Source organism: Ptychodera flava (assembly GCF_041260155.1).
Source record: "Ptychodera flava strain L36383 chromosome 3 unlocalized genomic scaffold, AS_Pfla_20210202 Scaffold_27__1_contigs__length_13241970_pilon, whole genome shotgun sequence".
NCBI classification, from domain to species: domain Eukaryota; kingdom Metazoa; phylum Hemichordata; class Enteropneusta; family Ptychoderidae; genus Ptychodera; species Ptychodera flava.
The window spans coordinates 3,503,405-3,528,355 of NW_027248281.1; the positions used below are offsets into that span (position 1 = coordinate 3,503,405).

The following is a 24,951-nucleotide window of genomic DNA, read 5'->3' on the forward strand; positions in this document are numbered from 1 at the left end:
TCTCCCGATGGTAAAATCAGCATCCCACTTCTCTTTAATTCCTCATACGCACGAGGAATCCTCATCCATATCGACAGACACATCCGGATATATATGGGGAAAAATTCATGAAACTAATGTTCTGACTTTAACATTTTGGTGTGAGCAGAAAATTAAATAAAGCAAAATGTATTCCTATCATTACTATCACACAACAGAGTAAAATAATACTTTAGAAAAACCCTCCAGGGCTCTGACAACCCTGCTCTGCTGGCTTGTGTCCAATTTTTGTATGTCAGCAAACACTGCATATGATATATGAACAGCTGAAAAGTAAAAATAAAATATGACAATCCCTGTATACCACACAGTGATACACTGTTAGTGTTTTCATACAAATCAGACAACCAAATATAGGCTGGTGTCAAAGCTGTACCAGCATGGAGTAGGGGGTTGTTTGAGTGGAAAACATGTCAAAATGCCTGTTCCAAAAATTGAAGTCAGTTGATCTGTATGCCTATAACAAATATTTTACCTTACCTAACATAATACTATGAAGTACCTAACGCTAACTTTGTTTTATCAGGATTTTGCTAATAAAAAGTGCGAAACGAACTTTGTGTTGGGTTTATAATTAGGTAGCCATTCTGTGTAAACTGTACTTGGGCCGTAGACTGACATAAAGACTAAAAGATTGACACTTACTTAGGATGCCATCTCCTCCCAGTTGCACCTTTCGTCTGTAGCATTTTCTTTTGTTCATCCCAAAGTAATAACAAGTCAGGATTATTTCCACAAGCTCCATTTCTTGAGCTGATGTACCCCTTTTTCATTAACATCACTATCTTTTCCGATGTTGACTAACCTCTGATAAGTCCACGGATTAGCATAATTAGTTGTGTTGACTAATTAATCTCAACATGTGTGTATGAGAGATATACGTCCTTGTAATGGAGTGTAAAATAAATAAAGAGTCACAGAGTCTAGGTTAGGTTATATAACCATTTATTTTATTTACTGTGATCATTGAGAGCATGAAGAAAGAAGAGAAAATGATAGAGAAAACTGTGAAAAACTCAGTAATACTTAATGGGTCGCCTGTGGTGCGTCAAGGAAGGAGATGTTATGAAACTGCTGCCGTGTTATGTTTTGATTGGCGTGAAGCAGTGTTTCTGGCCTGAGAGCTCACAAAGTAAATATGGTTGCTACGCGACTGGCAGTACGATGCCATCTCGTCGTATTTTCGCATAATCTCGTGTAATCATCAACCACAAACAAAACCTCCAAAAAGTTTAACACCTTTGGAGCTCATTTTAATATGAAAAGCCAATAGTCTACCGAGACGACCATGGAACAAAAGGCATGCAAGTGTGCTACTCTGTCTATGTTACTCTGGCCCAACCAAACTTGGCACTGATCATGATTCCAGTCCAGTTCGAGCGGGAAAGTGCTGGTGGCCTTTGAAAGACCCTTTGGTTTGGTTTTGTACCGTAGTATAGGAAGAAAACCCGACCTATCGTCGTTGCTGTGAATGTTTGTGTTGTTTTAGCCTCTTTTTGCCTATTTGAAGAATCGTCTTTGCAGCATCCATCCTGCGTTCTGTTAAGCGAGTGTATTCGATCGCTCTCTTAAGTTTGTGATGCACAACTGTCTTGAGTCCCGGTGCTTTATTGGGTGTAGAGGTAAATAGTTAGAGATCAGGGTGATAAATTTGTTGCCGCAGTGTCTTTCCAGGTGTTGCCACTTTTGAAGGAATTCAACACTCGGTATTTTGGCCTGGTAAGTATTCTTTGGGGTGTACCTGTAGGCTGCGTGGTACTGAATAGGGACCACTTAGGTTTCAACACATTCGATACTCTTGGTTGTATGAGTAACTGGGATCCGAAATGGGAAAGGCTTAATTAATATCCATCTTTGCTGATATTAATTCTCATTTGGCCTACAGGTGGCCACCTCTACTTGTTTCGGTGAAAATTGACTTTCAATTGGACAAAACATGAGTATGACTTTCTTCTGTGTGTTATTTAGGCCTATGAAAACTATGAAAATTGCATACATGTTGTTGTCAAATATCTCAAATCTTAGATTGTAAGAGATAGGCTTAGGCTTCCCTGTAATCATACAAATGAGTTAAGTGGGAATTTATTGGAGTAGATTACAGTAATCGAAGAGAATGGTTGACACTATAGAAAGACTTATCTCGGACTGCGGGGACCTAACTATGAAAGAACAGCACAGAATACTTGCCCAATGTATGAACTGTTCATGTAGTTCATGCAGTACTGTACAACATGCAATGTAAAACATACAAATCAAAGAAGTTGCAAATTTTCTCAACTTTTCACAAAGTTTATATTCCATCATTACTATCAGGATTAGGATTTTCCCAATCAATAAATAAACTATTACTTGATTACACCTTGATCAGTATGACTAATATTTTGCATTTGCCACGACGCAACCAGCCATGCCCGTCCCTGGGATCGCGAACAATGCCTTAACGAAGCTTTTGAACGTTTATTTTTTTTGAATTGTGTAAGAATATCCTCACTGTGGAGTATAATGTGTGAAGCCGTTGTCTAGCTCACTTGACTCTGATGATTATGTTGACTTATTTTTTCTCAGCTGCTGATGGCTGATCTAGCTCGAAAGTTAGATCAATCTAGACTCTCTGATTCGATCATGCCGGTGGGAATGGTATCTTCAAGCATTGACCCTAAAGATATTTATGTGGCTTCCTTATTCGCTGCGTTTGGAAAGAGAGGAAACTTACCCATAAAACTATCCCTTAAATGTATATTATAGAGGGATGTACGGCATACCATATATTAGGAAAACAATCGACGCACCCCATAAATCTCAAGATACACACTTTTAATGTTTTTTTTTACTTCTCTATTGCATTAAGTTCTTTCAAATAATATATAAATACCTTGTAAAAATTGTTTGGAGGAACAAGAACTTAATTATTGGGTTTGAAATTAAGCAAATTTTACAATTTACATTTCATGGACGATATAAAATCTAATCGATGTTTGAATATCGATTTATCCCCATTTAGTTGTATACCAAAGGTAAGGGAATTATCTGGGCTTTCTAAGAATGTATTGTTTATGGTACTTTTTGGGGGTTTTTTCCGACTAGGGGTAAATATGTTACCCCTAACCCATTCCTATTTTACTACTGAGGGCGTGACAGCCCTTCACAAACAAGTCGTTACACTCTTACACACCATCAGTTAAATGGAAAATAAGCAGATTATGACAGCTGAGAATACTAGCTAACAGAAAATCATAGTGGGTAAAATGCCTTAGAGGGGATGATTTCGATACCTGGCCAACGGACTAACTGTTTTGTGCATATTGTTCAAAAACACTTAAAATTGACACAAACTGAAAGGCTTAAGCTTTGTAACTTTCAAATATGCAACTTTTCCCAATAAAACTATACATGTTTGGAAAGGCCTATTTCAGAGCTTTCAAACAGTATAACATTATATGGTTTCATAATTCATGGTTCAAGGCAGAACGGGAAACATTATCCCTACCCCTTATATTATAATTTTGTTTTAAAAATCACTTAAAATTGACACAAACTGACAGGTTTAAGCTTTGTAACTTTTAAATATGCAATTTTCCCCATGAGTCTATATCAGGGATAGAAATACTTTTTTATTTCTTGTGGCAAAAGTTTGCCACCGGATATAAAATCAGGTGGCAATTATGAAAAATCTGGTGGCAGTTTAACACATCATGTGATTGGTATAATACAACATTTTGTCATTGCCACATACTCATTCTAATTTATAAATTCTTGAAAATATGGTGAGTACACATCACAAAAAGTCAACCCGTACTGCAGGCCTTGAAAACATTTTTCAAACTTACTAAATGTGGGACACGTGAATTTCATTTTTACTTGCCCAAGAGGAAAATTACTTGCCCTAAATTTCTAATAATTGTACCAAATTTGTAACAGAGAGCAAGAGTTTGGCCATATGAAGGAATTCAAAGAGGGAAAAAACAGATTCAAACATGAACTACATCTTGTTAAAATGAAGGACTATTACCAAATCTGAAATGTCGCAGAAGAAATGTGAGAATACTTTAGTCTATTCTGTAGATTTGGCCATCTAGAAAACATCTTTGAATTTGGAATTTTTCCACTCAACCTAATCCAAATTAAAATCTTTGCATAAGGATGATAAGATTGTGTGATTTACAATGTGCATGGCTGGCTGCTGCTCTTTATTATCAAGCTGAGATCACAAACAACTGCTCTGCTAGTGTTTATCTGCTAATGCATACGCACATGTACGGTACATCTGCAACCCTTTTACCTGTTTACATGTTTGCTCACTGAGCACAGCAGTCTTTCAAAGTTTTATTTTGATAAATGTATTCGTCAAGAGAGCAGATTCAAGTTTCGTTTTCGTTACTCTTCAGTGCAGATTTGTTTTCTGTAAGTGAGAGCTGATCCCTAAAACCAAGGTCACGTAATTTGAAACTGTCTGCATCTCACGCACTACGTAGCTGCAATATGTGGCCTCCATGGTCGACTGAGCCCGTTCGACTACGATGTAAACTTGAACTTTTTCAACTGGGTGTTGATTTACGTTGAACAGGAAGCATTGCTGAGATCCATGGCTTCGAATAAGTTTACATCCATTTACCAAGCACATGGTGCAATTACACTATCGCATCAAGCCGATTGACTGTCATACGACTCGTACACTTGCACAAAGAGATAATGGCAACCACTGTCAAGAGCATACCACTTTACGGCACACATACAAAATAGTGAGTTCACTCCGATCCGTGTCGTCGGAGAGAACATGTCGCAAAACTCTATTTTTACGACTTTTTGTGTTTTACAACAGCAAGAATGATTATTTTGCGATGTCGGGCGGATTTTCAAGGGTTTTCAGAAAAACTTTGGGGAGTTGAAGGACTTACAATGATTGTAGGCGTTTACAGACATAATGAAATACGTTTTCAAGCTTGAATTGTCCAGGGCTTAGTTAATTCATGGAGGTTAATTCAACCGCTGGTGCACTTGCCCGTCGGACGGGAAGCATATTGATTTTACTTGCCCGAACACAAAATTCACTAGCCACGGGCGTCGGGCGATAGCAATTTTTGAGCCCTGTACTGGCTATTGCAAGTATTTATTATTATTTAATTCATGCAGGCTGCAGTTTGGCTTTGTTTTCAAAATGTCACAAAATGCTTTTATCTTGTGCCATATGACTGCATATGTGGCTATCACAGAGGGCAACAACATGTCAAGTGTACAAAAGCTGCTGTCATCGATATGGAGATTAGCCAATCACAAGTTCGGATTCACGCTATGTTTTCATTCATGCCAAAATGTCGCAATTAGTTTGGGTTTTTTTTGCTAATGAGTTTTTCCGACGTTAGACAATGCGTGTTCCTTCAGTGTTCCTTCATTCAAGCCGTAGGATCGATGACATGATGACCCAAAATTTAGTGGCAGAAAAATACCACCAGAAAAAAATTTTGGTGGCAGATTGACAGTTTTTGGTGGCAAATGCCACCATTGCCACCGATTATTTCGAACACGCTATATATTTTTAGAAAGGTCTGATACAGAACTTTTAAAATATGTAACATTTTTATGGTTTCATTATTCATGATTCGAAACAGAAAGGGAAACATTACCCCTACCTCTTATGTTACACACGGATATGTGGCATACCGCGTAATAAGAAAACAACTCATTCACCCACTAAATCTCAAGACACATACTTTTAATGTGGTTTTTCTTGTTTATTGCACTAATTTCTTCCAAAAAATATATAATACAATATGAAAAAATGTTTGGAGGAATGGGAACTTAATTATTGGGTGTGAAATTTAGCAAATTTTACGATTTACGGTCAATGGCCGATATAAAGTCTAATCGACGTTCGAATATAAATTTACCCTATTAAGTTATATATCAATGAAAAGGCCATGATCTGGCTTTCTAAAAATGTAAGTTTATAGTATTTTATTGTTTCTTTTTCCGTCGAGCGGTAAATACGTGACCCCTAACCCATTGTTGAAATCCAAGATGGCGCCAAGATGAACCCGATGGGACACTATTTGATTTTGGGAACATCAAAATCCATGAAATATAGACCCTAAGGATTACAAAAATGTAGGTTAAAAAAATATATCATGGGGTGCATGGGAACCCTACCTATGTAACTATTGATGCGAATGGGGTCAATTTAAAGTTAAAATCTGCGAAGGTCGCAATAGAAAGGGTCTAAATATTATTGATGTGGATTGTTATACATAGGGAGATTGTCACTGTTTGTTGCTCATGTAAATTTTGGGAGGGTCACTTTTTTCTTGTAAAAACTTTTGAAGGGACGCTGAAGGGACAAGAGTCTCAACTTGACTCTGACTTGATACAAAATAACTCAGATTGGTAAGGAATGTAATATGAGTCTCAGTGTAGATACGATGTGCACCGCACAGCAGTACTCTCTGGTGTGTTTTGTTATAGGTATTAAAAGCTCTTTGATTTTCATCACAGTTACAACTAGTCAGTACAACTCTTGAGGCAAATTTTGGAACAACTTTACAAACCAATTGCACAAACGTGCTAACATTTTAGATCAATTTTATCGTCCATTCTTAAGTGGTTTTCACAGTAACTCGTCCCGTACGGTACAGAATACGTTGCATGTTTATTGCATATCATGAAGATCGAGACGGCATAAATCTTTATCTTTTCTGATTTTTAGCTCCCGTGTTTTCACCTGGGAACTGATTTCATGTTGATTTCTGTCTATCTCTGTTTGTCTGTGTATCAGTCATTGTCATCGATGTCTCAAGAATGGAAAGAACGAATTGGTTTTCAACTTGCCCCACTTGCATAATTAATGCTAATTTCACTATTAAATTATTCCAATTATTCTCAGAAAAAACTGCATCAGATTGATGAATCTTGCTATGGATATTAATGGTAGCAACGTACGATAGTTTTCATGGTCATTTACATTCAGTGTCAATGATATTGCTAATTTGCATACTGCACGAACTTCAACAATTATGGGACACGTTAATTATATTACGGATTACTTGGCATAAGTCGATGAAACCTGTCACATATATTAAAGATACAAAGGTATAGCAATAGTAAAAGACATGTTTACTGTCAGCTAGTTCGCATATTTAATGATACACAATACTGAAGTATGGAAGAATTTTAACTTCACATTAATCTGAATAATACATTCACGAGTTTCCTATAGAATCAACAATTCAAAGCAGAATACGCATCTGGTACAGATATATTCGGACCCTAGAATTTTATTTTAAAAAACATCCCTGGTATGGCCACTTGTGTGTACTTATTTTAAGCCTTTGCTGTGAGTGAAGTTTTCACTATCTTGTTTATTTGAAATTCCCTTATTTAATTTTTCATGTGAGTTAAGTCAGGATATAGGCGCCATTTTGAGTTGGTAAATTTTAGGTAATCTGTTTCTCCCATTCAAACCTTTGCAAAGTGACACTAACTTTTAATGCCTGGCTGTGTAAAGATTATGATTTACTGTTACCTCGTGGAAAGTTTTGGCAAAAGTATAAGACTTCCTTATTCGTGACTTTGAGGCCCGTATTATCGTAAAAAAATGGAGAGAGAGAGAGAGAGAGAGAGAGAGAGAGAGAGTGTGTGTGTGTGTGTGTGTGTGTGTGTGTGTGTCCGAGTCCAGCAGGCGAGCAGGGAGAAGGAGAGGGTTGTTCCTGATGGTTTGCACATGCGTAGAGCAAAATGATGTGATGGAGCGTGTCAGTAAAGGTGTTTGTAGTTTGGAGAACGCACTGGTGAATTTTATGAGGAAAAAAGGACCAATGGAGAGTGTGTAACCTCCACAAATGTAATAATCTCCACAAATGTAATATCAACCACAATTGTAATAAAATCAACCACAAATGTAATAAAACAGTCAACCATTAATGTAACAACGCGCAACCACAAATGTAATAAACAAATTAACCATAAATGTAATAAAACTCAACCATAAATGTAATAAACTTGAACTTGCATATGTGATCATTTGTTTATCAATGCCCTGAGTAAATAATAACTTTAATAAGACTAGTGTAATGTTATTGCATACTTTCCTGAAACTAGGTTTCCTTTCCGAAACACAGAATAGAATACTTTGAGAACGCATCAGAAAACGGCGAGGTACTGATCAAACCGTTAGATAATGGAAGTGAAACAGCAGTTCTAGACACTGATAATTACATATAAGGAAGCGTCAAATAACTCGTCAACCAGTGATACCACACAAAGTTTACAACAGAAGACTTAGAACAAACAACAGAATATAAAACCTTATAACAGAAACTTACGACACAAAACATGTTGACGAGAACATATATTTCAATCTAGTAAAAAACAATACGAACACTACCTTAAGGTAGAACAAAATTAGACATCCTGGCATCCCTAGTGAAGGAACAAACTTCAAATGGGACAACATAGGAATACAGACAATCTATCGATTATTCCACACAATTTATCCACTGAAGACGAATTTGAGGAGATTGATTAAGAAAGTACGGCAATTTTCGAAAAAACGGCGTTAAAGGATCGTAGTGTTATACAGTCTTCCCCACTCTGGAGTAGAGACTGCACTGACGTTCAGATTACAGCTGTGTCTAGCCATGGCCAATCAGTTCTGTACACAAAACAGGGAAACGTAAAATACACTTTCAAATATACAAAACACACTAAACGCAAACAATTAAGAAATGAATAATGTGTTGAGTTGCTTTCCTTATTACATAGATCAATATTTAAGGGCTAATTCCTCAATTGCAACGACAAAATAGATTTATTACATTTATGGTTGACAAGTATTACATTTATGGGTGATTTTTTTATTACATTTATGGTTACCATTTATTACATTTGTGGTTGGTGTTTTTATTACATTTATGGTTGATTTTTGTTACATTTATGGGCGATATTACATTTATGGGTGCATTTTATTACAATTGTGGTTGATATTACATTTGTGGAGATTATTACATTTGTGGAGGTTACAGAGTGTAGTGTTTATCAAAAAGGAGATGGAATATGGAGGGAAGTTGGGAACTCATCTGATAATGATATTAGTCAGGCAGACAAAAATAAAGAATATGACCCATTAGATGATCCAGTTGTACAGTTTCAGTCAGTCCTTCTCTAAAGATATGGAAGAACAACAGCCTATTGGTCAATAAACTTCTATGGGGACTAAGTTTGGTCATAGAAGAGCACATCAGCTTGACCTTTTTGCCATTTTCCCAGTATTTTGATGCTGTGTATCTGCTTCAATTTCTTGTCAAAATTGCCAGTTGTTTGCATGTCTTGCTGCCTGTGGGCGTATTTTGGTTGACAAAGGAATTCTTGTATGAAATGAAATGGAATGCAACTTTCAACAATAACAATGCTGACTTGTACACACATGCGTTTAGGCCATCACATGTATTTGCTTTTATATCGTCATGTTTCAGGGATCCAAACAGAGATTTCATTCAGTACACCTGTATAATAATAACAATCAAAGGCCAAATCTTCAGGCTAATAAAGCTGCAGTGGCTTTCTTGTTGTATCATATCACGTCTTTTTACTAAATGCTTCGAGTAACAGGGGAGGGTCACTTATTTTCATGCACGGATAAGCCTAAAAGGGGGAGGGTCACTAATTTTTGTGCAACAACTTTTGAAGGGTCACTATTTTTGACGCAGCGGTGTTTTGAAAATTCTGTCCAGTCCCTAACGCGACACAATACCTACATTGAGTACAAACCGAGCGTACTCACAACAATGTCTGAGGCAGTTCTTGTCGGTAAAACTTGAGTTTTTTTGCATTATATCGATGACATCAAGTTATGGGAAAATAAATTTTCAAAACTTCTACTCTAAGATCGGAATAAGTCCATTTATATATCTATACCAGATCTAAGCAGAAAATTCAATGTAGATCTCGCTTCTCTACATGATGAACCTGTACGATCAATAGACGACAGTGTATTGTAAAAGTGCATGCCGACAGTTGTAATACGGCTAAAAGTCAGGTTCGCGTAAGACACTATTATTTCAAAATGCAGCGCATAGTTTAGCTTTATTTTTAAGTTCAGATTTTTTATCTTCAGAGAGGGTAAGATGACTCCCAGGAGTCTCCAAACAGAGCAGTAATCACTGATAATGTTTACTGGCTTAAGAATGAATGGGAGCTAGAATTGATAAAAGTTCAGCAAGGATACTTACAAAGGAAAAACCAATGAAACAGCCTACTTAACAACAGTCAAGATCTACAAACAAATCGCAAACGTAAAATTTTACAAAGCCGTAGAGGGCGCATTTCAAAACGGGAACTTTCCCTTAATATGAAGTACATTGCCTTAGAGCAATTTCAGTGTTAGCCATGAAACATGCCACGCAAAAACCTCCAAAGGTTTTAAAGTTTCAACTTAAAAGTAAGGTAGCAGTAATTGTAGAATATTATTTGTAAACGCAGTTGAATGGATCAAACTTACTGTACACAGGCTGAAATTTGACCATGGCTCGCATGTTTGATAAGTCGCTGGACAGACTATCATCTATGTTATACTTGACACCTTGTATGGACAGTTGTAATGATCTCACTCATCATTTATAATTCATGCTGCTTTAAATTAAATGAATATATTGTCTCGATGAAACGTTGATTCTGGAATTTTGAAGCTAAAGATCAATGACTTTGAAGTGAGGCACACTGTAACCGTATCAATGGTGCTTTATTGTATTTCTGAAAACTAAATCATTAATATTGTAAAGTTGCTATCTTCGGATCCAAGTACATGTAAGGAGATCTTGTAAGAACATAACTGTTTTTATTAAAGATGCAAAACTGATTTTGTCAATTGTGTTACTGTGCTGGGCGATAGGTACAGTAAGGTAGCCATCATTATTTAAGGTGGGGGGGGGGGAAGGAGGAATCATCGGGCACTCAAAAATTGAAGGCTACTAGGGGGTTTCTCTATGAAGAGGAAGAAGGTCTTCTCATTTTGGGGGGATGTATTGAAGCAGTTAGTGCAGCTACGAAATGATACAAAGATAATTGAAAAGAATGAAAAACAATAGATAAGAAATGGTAAAATTATGTAAAGACATGGTACCATTTGATACACACATATTTTCTGTGAGTCCATGTGTCAAAAGCGATAAACAAAATGAGTTTCTTTAAGGATCTAATTTTCCAAGATAACATTGCAAGCTCGTACCTTGATTTCATCGGTCTGATACAACCACCAGATGAGTGTAGCCAGCCTTTGCTGACTATACGAAACAAATTTGTAGTGGTAAAGTGATTTTACTGGTTTAAATTGTAATTTATCTAGCTCTGCTTTGGTATCGAACACTTTCCACCATGTTATCTTGAAACCCATAAGCGTGTGTATATATATATATATATATGTGTGTATATATATATATATGTGTATATATATATATATATATATATATATATATATATATATATATTATATATATATATACGTACACACACTATATATATAGATATATATAGATATATATATATAGATAGATATTTGGTATCGAACAATTTCCCACCCGTTACTTGAAACCCATAAGCGTGTGTGTATGTGTGTGTGTATAGGCCATTGAGCCACAGATCACTCAAGGAAAGTTAACAGCAAATATTTTATCTTGCAGCAATCAGCAGTTTTCCACCAATGAACGCCAGGCTTCCTGGTACATGAGATATTCAGAGTTATCCTCCTCACCATACCAAATAGAATCCTTTTTATCTGGATTCATGGAGTATGGACCAGTTACCATATGATAATTTAGAGGTGAGGTATAGTGTCGCATTTCACAGGCCTTCTTTGTCTGTGATGGCACACAGTGTCTTTTCTTTGTCTGTGATGGTACATGGTGTCACACATGTCCACCTGCTGTGTATAGGTTTTGTTACTGGTCTCGTTGTCAGGCAGTCAATGCACTTTGATTTGATACGAAAATTAAGGTAGAACACGCCTCATGGACAGATAGTCGGACACTCAACCTTCTACAATTCTTGTGTGATCTTACACTTGTGGGGGTTCATTTTTAAGCTTTTGGAGAAAGAAAAAAATTTACTATCTTAGTTTTTCGAAAATCCAAAATTCAATTTTTTCCAATAGAGCTAACACAGGAGTGGCAGCCATTTTGAATTTCAAATGTAACAAAATATTGGGTAATTTGTTTTGTTAGTCCCAAATTTTTCATGGTGACCTCAAATGTTTAATGTTAATTTTGGAAGAGAATGGTTACAAGTCTCATACAGAAAAGTTTGAGCAAACATTTTTAAGTCTTTCACTTTGAGGCGCATACTGCCCTAAAACAGAGTATTTTGCCAGTTAACATGAAATGCAGGATTATTGGATCCTTTCTAGTTCAGATCAAACTTGGCTGTATATTCGGCAGTATATTGGTGAGATTCAGGTTACCTACTATGTTTACAGAGAACATCTTGCAAGTGCCACTTTAAAACATTGTGCATTGAAAATGCTTCTGAAGATGTCTTGCAAATAATATACAGGTATTTATATAAATATAATGCCGGAAAGATTACCAGTAAATGACTTTGTAACTAGACTTTACACACATGATAAGTGGATTAATACATTGTGTTCTGTACATGTAACTTTGATAAGCCACAGTCAAAAGATGGAATAATAGACATACTATTGATACTCTATCTAAATTTGTCTTGTTCAAATTTTTGTCTTTTTTCAAAATCATAAATGAATGTTGATTGACATTCATATTTGAACTTTCACAAGCAAGGAGATATTCAAATACTCACTGCAGTCATCTCTAAATTCCTTTCTTAAAAATCTTTATTTATAATTAAAAAGTTACTACAAGAACCTGTCCACATAGAATGAAGCATATTTCAAGCAAATGGCTCAAGTTGTTCTGTATGACCTCCAGTGTTTTAAAGTCTCAAGATACATACACTGTAATAAAACTGCTGAACAAAACATTGCTGTAATATTGTATTTGGCAATGATCAGAAATCAAATGACAACTCTACATACAACTGCAAAAACAAATACTATTCAGTATTCTCTGTTGACATGTAAAATTAGAACTGGACAACGTTTCCACTTGCCGCTTAGAATAATTTGTATCAAATTTTTAAACCAATTAGAACTCTTTCCATTATCAAACAGAATCATTTCAGGCAATGTGTAGCTCTAGTAACACAATTTCCAAAGGAACTGTTACAATACAGGACAACATCATTACTGGAAATAATGATTGTACATGTCATTTGCAGTAATCTGTATTAAGTTGAAAGCGATAAGTTTTATACATACACAGACTGTAAAAATCGTCAACCTGAACTCTACTGATTAAATCTGGAATAATTTTCAACTGAAGTAACACTTCACTGGTGACGTCTCCTTAGTAAACTGAACTGAGTGAAGAACAATATTGACAATGGTGATGCTAAGAAACTAACACACTGTCACATCAAAAGAGTTAAAACCTACAAAGTCAAGTAAAATATGCATAACAAATGAGAAAGAAATAATGATGTTTGTATCCTTGTAACTTCTATCTTATCAATGTTTTGGCAGAATGCCACTCCTTCTAATCTTTACCAGAAGCAAAGTATTCCTTGAGAGGAGATAGCAGATGTTGATGACAGGAACACTCCATGATTTGCCAAGTAACTGTTGACGACGAGCTGTGCTCAAATTTCGTGTTCTGTATAGTGTGTTGGGAATCCAAAGACACTGAAAACATTCATAGAGAGAGTAAGTAAAGAAATATCCAAGAACCTTAGTAGTATAGCTGTTGTGTTTACATACTCAAGATTTGACACACAGAAACAGTAGTACAAACAACAGTACAAAACAAAAAAGACAAAGCCATGGCCAGTACATTGACTTCCTTCACAAAATCCAAAAGTAATGTTGGATGTTTATAACAGTGTGAACACGTCAAGGCACCTGCTATATATCAATCTATTAGCAACTAGAAGCAAACTCAACTTGAATGGGTATTTTTATCAAATTGATATACACAGTCATTGTACCATGCCTTGTTGCTTTTCATCACACTCACATCTAAGTGCGGTATGCTTGTTGTCAAACTTCTGTATTCTTCAACAAATTTGCAATACACATTTTTTTATACATTTGTTAAAAAAAGAACACCGTTCATTGACCAATATGACAATAAATAATTTTCAAGTGTAGTGTGTGAGCGATATAATAGGTCCATGAGAATCCACTATTAACCAACTGCCATTTTCTTTGTGTCTTGATATTGCTTTTCTGATATGCATAAGCTAAAAATCTCATTTATGAATCTACAAACTGCTGTGTATCATCAAAATAGACAAATGTTGAAATGTGATTGCTGTAAAGTTTTCATGGTATTATCTTGTGCTATTATAGTCAGTTTCACGATCTGTTTCTACTGTTGATATGGCAAATTCTGATTGTTAACTATGACAGTACATACGTTTCCATTTCCCTGGACCAAATTCTGTCAGGATTGTCTTCCATGGAAACAGGCAGCTGCCTAGCTTTTCCTTGCTCCAATGAGTTGAATCTAGTGGTCACTGTTCGGATCTTTGTAAACTGGTGAGTCAGGTCATGAAAAAGGTAGTGTGTATCTAGTATTGTATTGGGTGGGCACAGATAATATATTCATCTAAAATTGATTTACAAGGTGTTTCTGATGGAAATGTTTCCAGCCTATGTAACACAGATTACTTTGTCACATTAAATTCACACAACACATTTCTAACAATTTCGGCTTTTATCTTTGACTAAAGTACCTAGGACATAACAAATCAAAGTGAGACTTGAGTGGACACCGTGGGTCATCAGTATGTATTATGGAGATGTGTAGATATTTCATGGATAGTGTTTGATAGATATACGCATAATTCATGAGGTACAGTATGAAGCATCATAAGGTCTCCCATCATACCATATATGAAGGGTGTACCACTTGTGGTTACTGAGTTATGGACAAATATGTATATTTGAGGTCAAAGGTCACCGAGGTCACGTGTCATTTTGTCAAAAAAATTGTATTGCTAAGTTATTCCTATATACCAAAAATCAGACCTCTAGCTCTATTGACTCGCTCAAAATTAGATATGCGCATAATTAATGAGGTACAATATGTGGCGTCATAGGCTGTCCCATCATACCAAACATGAAGGGTGTAGCACTTGTGGTTACTGAGTTATGGACAAATATGTATATTTGAGGTCAAAGGTCACCGAGGTCACTTGACATTTTGTCAAAAAAATTGTATTGCTAAGTTATCCCTATATACCAAAAATCAGACCTCTAGCTCTATTGACTCGCTCAAAATTAGATATGCGCATAATTAATGAGGTACAATATGTGGCGTCATAGGCTGTCCCATCATACCATACATGAAGGGTGTAGCACTTGTGGTTACTGAGTTATGGACAAATATGTATATTTGAGGTCAAAGGTCACCGAGGTCACTTGACATTTTGTCAAAAAAATTGTATTGCTAAGTTCTCCCTATATACCGAAAATCAGACCTCTAGCTCTATTGGCTTGCTCAAAATTAGATATGTGCATAATTAATGAGGTACAACATGTGGCGTCATAGGCTGTCCCATCATACCATATATGAAGGGTGTAGCACTTGTGTTTACTGAGTTATGGACAATATATATATTTGAGGTCACCAAGGTCACCAAGGTCACATGACATTTTGTCAAAATATCTGAGATATCTGCGTGAATGGATGAATCACGGATGGACATGACCCAATCTATAAGCCCCCTGGACTTCATCCGTGGGGACTAAAAACTGTGTCACTGCATCCTTTTTGCGATATGAATACGATGAGAAACTAAATTTTTATTTTTCTTGGCCTTATACATGGGAGTCTATGGACTGCCTTATACATGGGAGTCTATGGACTGCCTTATACATGGGAGTCTATGGAGACTGCCTTATACATGGGAGTCTATGGAGGTGAAAACTAAAAAGTCCTCTTACACGGCCAAATTTGATCGAATTGGAAAACAAATCGACATGCTTCTGTATGGGGTAGGGTACTATCCTTATGCAAAGTTTGAAAGAAATTGACCTGGGCATGTCTGAGATATCTGCGTGAACGGACGGACGGACGGTGTCCGTGGGGACTAATTAAGTACGTGTACAGTCACATCAAATTTGGTTCAATATTTCTTGAGATATAGCCCTATGGCAAAAAAGTCATAAAATATGCAAATGAGCAATTAATTAATAAGCCACACCCACCAAAATCTAATCAGATCTAAGTCTCATCATGATAATACCAAATACCAAATTGCATGACATTGGACCTAAGGGTTCTTAAGTTATGAGTGGAACAAAATCTGTCAACGGACGGACGGACAGACGGACGGACGGACGGACGGACAGACGGACACACACACAGACATTGTGGCGACAAGGGACACCTTTGGTGCTTAGCACCACGGTGTCCAAAAATTCCAAGAAAAGAATCTGAGCAATATTTGTCATTAAGTGTGGTCTAACATGCCAAATGTGGATGTAATGATGATTAATTGCAAATGGGGGTGACGATGATGAAGATAATTCACTAGAGTTACAATAAATAAAGTTTGCTTACAGTGGTCTTTCGTGAACTACCACGTACACCTGTTAAACAGCCATCCAGTTCCATGGATTTGGATGCAGTTGTTAGGCATGGCCTGAAACAGAAATTTTAAAGGTAAAGATGCTAAAAAAGTGCTTCGACATGATTACCCCTTTGAGTGCTGAATTTTTCCCACCAAAATTTTAGTGCAACATTTTACAAATTTTTATGAATTTTTCAGAGATTCTTATGATAATTTTGGACCAAATGGACATCAATTTTCAATGGCTACAGCTTTTGATCAAAATTTCGGGTAAAATATGAAAAAATAATTGTCTGGATCTAAAAAGAATTGTCTAGGATTATATTTTACAAAGGCAACAAAAATTGACTTTTGCGCTTAAGGGTTAATTTTTACATAAACACAACCATGAAATGTCATTTACAGTATTTTCCCTTAAAAATGACATATTTTTATGATGTCAGCCATAAACATATTAACCAGTCAGTTTCTGAGAATAAATACCATCTACCAACTTTTGAATAATTGAAAAAATCAAACATTGTATGTGTTCATCAAGTTGACAAAGAGAGAGTTGACTTCAATATGTTTTTTTATGAGTAGAATGCATACCATTATCAGAACTCACATTTTTTATAGATTTATTTATCAAAATTAAGGTATGTAGATTTTATCCACTGTCATCCTGGACAGCAGAAGTATAATTGTTGTAATTGTTTCCAGACTACATATCTCAAGTTTGTGCTGTACCTCACCCTCAATACCTATACATGCCGACTTATTCATCATTCTGTATTTATGCAGATATCAACGATTGTATAATATTTTTTGCCGCCATCTAAACCAACCAAGATGAAAACACATCTTGACAGAATCTTAACCATTTGTCATTCTGAAAATGAGTTTTTTCTTCAACAATAAGTATATTACATGTTTCAACATGTCATGTAATTTTTGCATATAATACAGTGAAGATTAGGTATATATGTGTTGATTATTGGGTTACTACCATTCCTACCAATCCTGCGTGTTAACAGAAAGTTCAATGATTAAGAAAGACAAGTCTGGTAAAGCAATGATTTAATGGTGAACTGGATTTCAGTATGTTTGTCACACACACACACACACACACACACACACAGATGACCTGCTATTCTTCATACTTGTCACTTGAGTCTCAAAATGAATCAAAACTGTCATTTATGACATACCTGTCCATAGCTGGCAAGTTACCCCAGTAGCACCTAGCTCTGTGAGCTGCTGTAAAATCATATGCATCCAATGTCAACGGATCACACTGTCCATCAAATAAAACATTGAGAGAAAAAATGATGTTGCATTAATGTAAGTACTTAATTGTTTTCACCAAAAGCTCCAAACAAATTTCTACAGAACTTCATGGACTGAAATTACCAAAAGTTTCGTGATATTATGACTTGGACAACATTGAGGTCCAGTGCCAGAAAAATATTTTACCAGTACAGTATCCTGTCCACTTTATTGGTTGAAAATCAGCTCTCTAAACAGTAAATGTACATTTCAAACGACATCCTAACATAGTCCTATGACTATGCAAGCTACGGTTAATTCTATACAGAAGGACAGGCATAGTAAGGCACACTTCTAAAATATCACCATTATATCCTTAGCAATATCTGACTTCATGGCTTGATTAACTAACATGGAAGTAAGTACTAATTAATTAATTAATTGAAGTATGAAGAAGATTAATCCAGCAAGGCAAACTATTCAGTATGGTTCAACAAAGTGTTAGCTTTTTCTTTACCTTCAAAAATCTACAAATTACAGTCTTGTCCTTGGTTCTCATGCTTGATACATTCTCATACAACCAGAAGAAACACCGTCCTTCAGACCTTTCCATCAGTTCTTCTAAAATTCGATAATAATGGAAGAAAAGGATGCCAGTGCCACCTGAAAGTGAAAATAAATTATTGTTCAATATAAGACTTAATATTCAATAGGTAGTGTGATGTAGCATATCAGCAACTGATACATGAAAGTAATGAGTTTTGCTGAATTGCTTACAAACAATTTTTGTTCCACCTCTATAACGTACAATGTCATTCAAATTGTGGTAGGCACATGTTTCCATGGTGACTGATTTTTGTAAACTATTAAATTGATGAGCAAACATCTTCAAGGAACAAACACCTGCTTCACCAGTCCATGTGAATGTCAGTGAGATGTGAAAGGTAAAAATGAAAGGGGCTGGCTAACCACAATTGAAGAAAATGATAGGTCTGAATGACTATAGTTGGAAATGTTTATACAGTTAGTAAATCTGACATGATGTATCTTAACTGTGTTATGTAGGTCATTTCCCCCACACTCATCATGACCTGAGTTCAATCAGTCTAGAACATTCCCAAGGTCACTGCCCTTGATGACCTCACAACCTGAATTCAATTAGTCATGTTTGGAATGTTCTGGAAAGTTGATTAGTTGTGTAAGGGAGATAATTTTAGAACAGTAATTAGCATGTCAATAAAAGTTCTAGATTGTTCTTACATGCCTTTATAAAAGGGACGTGCACAGCTTCCAGTCAGACTTTTGGGATCGTGTCTCTTGTGTGTTACTAAACTCCAGCAGTAGTCATTCTCAAGACTTTTCAAGACCTTCACTGTCAACGCTGGATTTATACTGTGGTCTTTGTGCAGCTTCAAGCCTGCAAGCCAAAGGACTGTTCATTCATCCAAACTGACTGTTACAACTCTGAGACTGGAGCTTTGCCGTCCCAGCTGAGATAAGTAGTCTGTACACTTTTAAAGCTTGTACTCTGTCCCTAACTTAGCAATTAGTTTTGTTTTCGTAATAAATTTTGTTTAAACGGAAACTGCTGAGTTCACCCTTTTGTTCGTTTTCTCTGCACGTAACAAATTGGGGGTCGTCCGGGAGACGAATATTTTGAGCCGTTTGACAACATTTTGACAGCCTTTTCAAAACTACTGTATACTTTGAACTCAGCGAAATTTAATCATGGCGGAATTTAAACCAGAGGAAATGGATGACCTTGATCAGGACACATTTGATTCCCTCAGAAAAGACGACCTCATTGCACTGGCCAATTTCCTTAAAGTAGAAGTCAAAAGATCTATGCGCAAGAGGGAAATACAGTACCGTATTGCCAAACATCTAGTTGATTTAGGCCAATTTGAGGAATCCACCCTGAAAGATTATGAGCCCGAGTCTACCTCTGAACTCAGAAAATTAGAATTAGAATGCAGACAAATTTGGAGATCAAGAAACTAGAATTACAAATGGAAAAAGAGAGACAGGCATTAGAAAAAGAAAAAATACAAATGCAATTAGAAATGGAAGAAAGACAGAGAGAGAAAGACAGGCAGGAAAGATTAGAAATGAAACGTTTAGAGCTTGGACAGTCAGGAAAATTCTTCCCTTCAGACAAGTTTGACATCACTAAGCATTTCAGGTTAGTTCCCCTTTCCAAGAAAAGGATGTTGATAAATATTTCCTTCATTTTGAGAAAATTGCTCAGAGTCTGAACTGGCCTAAGGAGTCCTGGTCTATGCTTTTGCAGAGTGCTTTGGTGGGTAAAGCCAGAGAAATTTACATTCAGTTGTCAGTAGAGCAGGCTTCAGATTATGATTCTGTGAAGGAGTTAATTCTCAAGGGTTATGAGTTGGTGCCTGAAGCTTACCGTCAGAAATTTAGGGATTGTGAGAAGGTGAAGGATCAAACTTATGTTGAATTTGCTCGAACAAAAGAACAACTGTTTGATCGTTGGTGTTCTTCGGAAAAGGTCAGTCAGAATTATGACAAATTACGACAACTTGTTTTGATTGAGGAATTTAAAAGGTGCATCAGAAGTGACATCAAGACGTTTATCAATGAACAAAAGGCAGATACATTGGAGGTTGCTGCACGTTTGGCCGATGATTATTCATTGACCCACAAATCTTCATTTCTCAGCAAACCATCCCAGTCCTTTTCCTACAGAAACAATGCAGGTAAATTTAACTCGTCCTTTTATCCAAGAATTTTTCAAAGGACAGTAGAAAATCAAATGACAACAGTTCACAGAGTTCAAGTAACACTTCCACATCATCAGATCCCAAGTCTCAATCTCCTTCTGACAAACAGTTCTGACAAACAAGTTCGGTACACTTTCTTTATTGTTGTAATTATGAAGAAAGACGGCCATTTAATGTCAGAGTGTTTCAAATTGAAAAGAAAACGTGAAGGTCAAAGTGGTCAAAGTGGATCTAAGCCCACCGGCTTTATTTCTTCATCAACTCAATTAGAGTCTAATAATGTGTGCAACACATTTTCTGAGGTTAAACCCCTCTTATCCCCAATTAATGAGGTCAAGGTCAATTCTTCTCAAGATAGCATTATGGGTATTTTCGAACCATTTATTCATGATGGTTTTATATCACTTTCTAGTGATTTTTCTTCCGCTACCCCTGTCAAAATTTTAAGAGATACCGGGGCTTCCCAGTCTCTTTTGTTGGCAGATACCCTGCCGTTTTCTGAAAAGTCATTTTCAGGTTCTAAAGTTCTTATTAAGGGGGTAGATTGTAATGACTACATTCCTGTTCCTCTCCATAATGTCTATTTGTCTTCGGACTTTGTTTCTGGACCTGTGACTTTAGGTATTAGGCCTTTTTGCCTTTGAAGGGATTCACCTTCTTCTTGGAAACGACCTTGCTGGGGACAAGGTCATTACTAATCCACTTGTGACTGATAATCCTAGTTTAGATCAGGATCCAGAGCCAATTGAACAAGAGATACCCGATTTATTTCCTTCATGTGCCATTACTCGAGCCATGTCAAAGAAAACTTCCGAGAATCAAAATACTCTCAAAAATAATGTCACAGATGTGACTTAAATGACACCTTTCTCAGTCAGGTGTTTGACACGGATCATTCCGTTATCCCTCGTGGATTTGAAACTTCCAGTAAAACTTCTGCTGACCAAAGTCAGACATTTTCTAGATCAAATCTCATTGCAGAACAACACAAAGACCCAGATATTTTGTCTTTGTTTGACAGGGTAGATGATGAAGGTAAAACTTCAGATAGCTCTGTTTCCTATTATACAAAATCTGGTATTCTCATGCGTAAATGGAGACCTCCAGATGTTTGGTTGATGACGATTGGGCTATAAAACATCAAATAGTGGTTCCAAAGCCCTACCGTGCTGAAATATTGCGCCTGGCCCATGAAACCCCCTGGGCTGGTCACTTAGGAGTCAGGAAAACTTATCATAAAATTCTCAGTCACTTTTATTGGCCTAATCTCAGGCAGGATGTAGCACATTTCTGTTAAAACTTGTCACACATGTCAAATGGTAGGAAAGCCGAATCAGACCATTCCAAAGGCCCTTTACAGCCAATTCCTGCATTTCAAGAACCATTTAGTAGGATACTAATAGACTGTGTTGGGCCCCTACCAAAACAAGATCAGGAAATGAGTACATGCTGACAATAATGTGTACATCAACTCGGTTCCCGAAGCCATACCACTGAGAAACATAAAGACAAAGACTATAGTGAGAGCTTTAGTCAAATTTTTCACTTTATTTGGCCTCCCTAAATGTGTCCAGTCGATCAAGGCTCCAACTTTATGTCTGGAATTTTTCAACAAGTAATGGATCAGCTAGGCATTAAACAGTATAGGTCATCCGCCTATCATCCAGAAAGTCAGGGTGCTCTTGAGCGATTTCATCAAACTTTGAAAAACATGATTAGGACCTACTGTTTTGACACAGAGAAGCAGTGGGATGAAGGAATTCATTTTCTGCTCTTTGCTGTTAGAGAGTCAATTCAAGAGTCTCTTGGTTTTAGCCCATTTGAGCTTGTATTTGGACATACAGTCCGTGGCCCACTTAAGCTCGTTAAAGAGAAATTCCTAGCAGACGATGATGATTGTCTGAATATTTTGCAATATGTGTCAGATTTTCGTACAAAACTCTCTAAAGCATGTGAATTAGCCAGAGAAAATCTTGAGTCATCTCAGCAGTCAATGAAAACCAAATATGATAAAAACACCTCAAAACGGAAGTTTGAACCAGGTCAAAAAGTTCTTGTTCTACTTCCAATTCCTGGCAAACCACTCCATGCTCGTTACTTTGGGCCATACCTAATTGATAAAAAATTGAGCGATTTAAATTACATCATAATAACACCTGACAGGCGAAAACAAAAACAGCTATGTCACATAAATATGCTTAAGCCATATTTGGATAGGGATAATCCTACTATAACTCAGCCTGTCAGTGCAGTCAGTTCAAACATTATGAAGATAGTGATACTGAAACTGACTTAAGTGAAAATACTCTAAACTCAAAGCTGGGCTCGGTCAAGCTTCAGAACTCAGAAAATCCTGGAGAAGCTGGAGTCTACAAAGTTGGCACACCTCCAGCCAGAACAACAACAACAGGTGAAAGAACTGCTCCACGAATATAAACACCTGTTTCAAGATGTTCCAACGAGGACAAACGTCATCTATCACGACGTTGATGTTGGGGACAGTAAGCCTGTAAAACAACATCCATACAGACTGAATCCAACAAAAGCGAAATATCTCCAGGAAGAAGTCAAATACCTGCTGGACAATGACTTTATTGAACCCAGTAAAAGTAACTGGAGTTCGCCGTGCATACTTGTTCCCAAATCAGATCACAGTTATCGTATGTGCACGGACTTTAGGAAGGTCAACACTTTAACAAAGACAGACACTTTCCCAATCCCGAGGATTGATGACTGCATCGACCGAGTGGGAAAAGCCAAGTATGTGACAAAATTTGACCTACTGAAGGGATTTTGGCAAGTCCCTTTGACGGATCGTGCTCGTGAAATATCCGCCTTTGTTACACCAGACGGATTGTTCCAGTACAAGGTGATGCCATTCGGAATGAAGAACTCTCCGGCAACGTTCCAACGGATGATCAACGACGTCATATCCGGGCTAGATGGGTGTGCAGCCTACGTTGACGACGTCGTCCTGTATAGTGACACCTGGGAGGAACACATCAAGCTCATGCGGAAGTTCTTTGAGAGACTGAGTAAAGCAATGTTGACTGTCAACCTTGCCAATCTGAGTTTGGTTGGGCGAGGGTGACTTACCTCGGACATACTGTAGGACAGGGTGAGGTAAAACCTGTTGATGCCAAAATCAGTGCCATTTCAAGTTTTCCCATACCAAACTGCAAACGACAACTGATGCGCTTTCTCGGTATGGCTGGTTACTACAGAAAATTCTGTCCAAATTTCTCCACAATTACTGAGCCTTTGACTAACTTACTTAAAAAGAAAGTAAAGTTTGTTTGGTCAGAGCAATGCCAACAGGCATTTGATACACTTAAAGCCATACTGCAAAGTGCTCCAGTGTTGTCTGCACCAGATTTCACTTTGCCATTCAAATTAGCTGTGGATGCTAGTGATACGGCTGCTGGTGCTGTTTTATTGCAAGAGGATAGTCATGGTGTAGATCATCCTGTTTGCTATTTTTCACGCAAATTTAACAAATCCCAGAGAAAACTACTCTACAATTGAAAAGAGTGTTTATCTTTGATATTAGCTTTACAGCATTTTGAAGTTTATGTTACTTCTTCAAATCAGCCAATAGTGGTTTATATTGATCACAACCCTCTTGTTTTTCTGCAGAAATTTAAAGGCAAAAATCAGAGATTGCTAAGATGGAGTTTAATGTTACAGGAGTTTAATCTTGATATTAGACATATCAAAGGCAGAGACAATTTAATTGCAGACTGTCTTTCTCGTATTTAGAGTTATTGTTGTTCACTTTCAAGAAATTTTATTGTTGTTCACTTTCAAGAAATTTTACTTTAGAGTAAAACAAAATTTGAGTACTTAAATCCTTTTCAAGATTACATTTGTAAAAGAAAGATTTTTCTTTGAAAAATTTCTTTTTTGAAGAGGGGGTGTGTTATGTAGGTCATTTCCCCCACACTCATCATGACCTGAGTTCAATCAGTCTAGAACATTCCCAAGGTCACTGCCCTTGATGACCTCACAACCTTGAATTCAATTAGTCATGTTTGGAATGTTCTGGAAAGTTGATTAGTTGTGTAAGGGAGATAATTTTAGAACAGTAATTAGCATGTCAATAAAAGGTTCTAGATTGTTCTTACATGCCTTTATAAAAGGGACGTGCACAGCTTCCAGTCAGACTTTTGGGATCGTGTCTCTTGTGTGTTACTAAACTCCAGCAGTAGTCATTCTCAAGACTTTTCAAGACCTTCACTGTCAACGCTGGATTTATACTGTGGTCTTTGTGCAGCTTCAAGCCTGCAAG

At 36.8% G+C, this 24,951-nt stretch overlaps 1 protein-coding gene across 1 annotated transcript in view; it reads right to left on the minus strand.

Annotated features, from left to right (window-relative positions):
* Positions 1-12,855: 12,855 nt before the first annotated feature.
* LOC139126429 (DNA (cytosine-5)-methyltransferase 3A-like) overlaps positions 12,856-24,951 on the minus strand; it is a 33,838-nt gene continuing 21,742 nt past the window's right edge. The window contains exons 13-17 of the mRNA XM_070692488.1: positions 18,437-18,582; positions 17,862-17,947; positions 16,662-16,743; positions 14,511-14,629; positions 12,856-13,777 (exon numbers count right to left, since the gene is read on the minus strand). Coding sequence (XP_070548589.1) covers positions 13,735-13,777; positions 14,511-14,629; positions 16,662-16,743; positions 17,862-17,947; positions 18,437-18,582 — 476 coding nt within the window. The 3' untranslated portion in view covers positions 12,856-13,734. The remainder of the gene's footprint in view (positions 13,778-14,510; positions 14,630-16,661; positions 16,744-17,861; positions 17,948-18,436; positions 18,583-24,951) is intronic.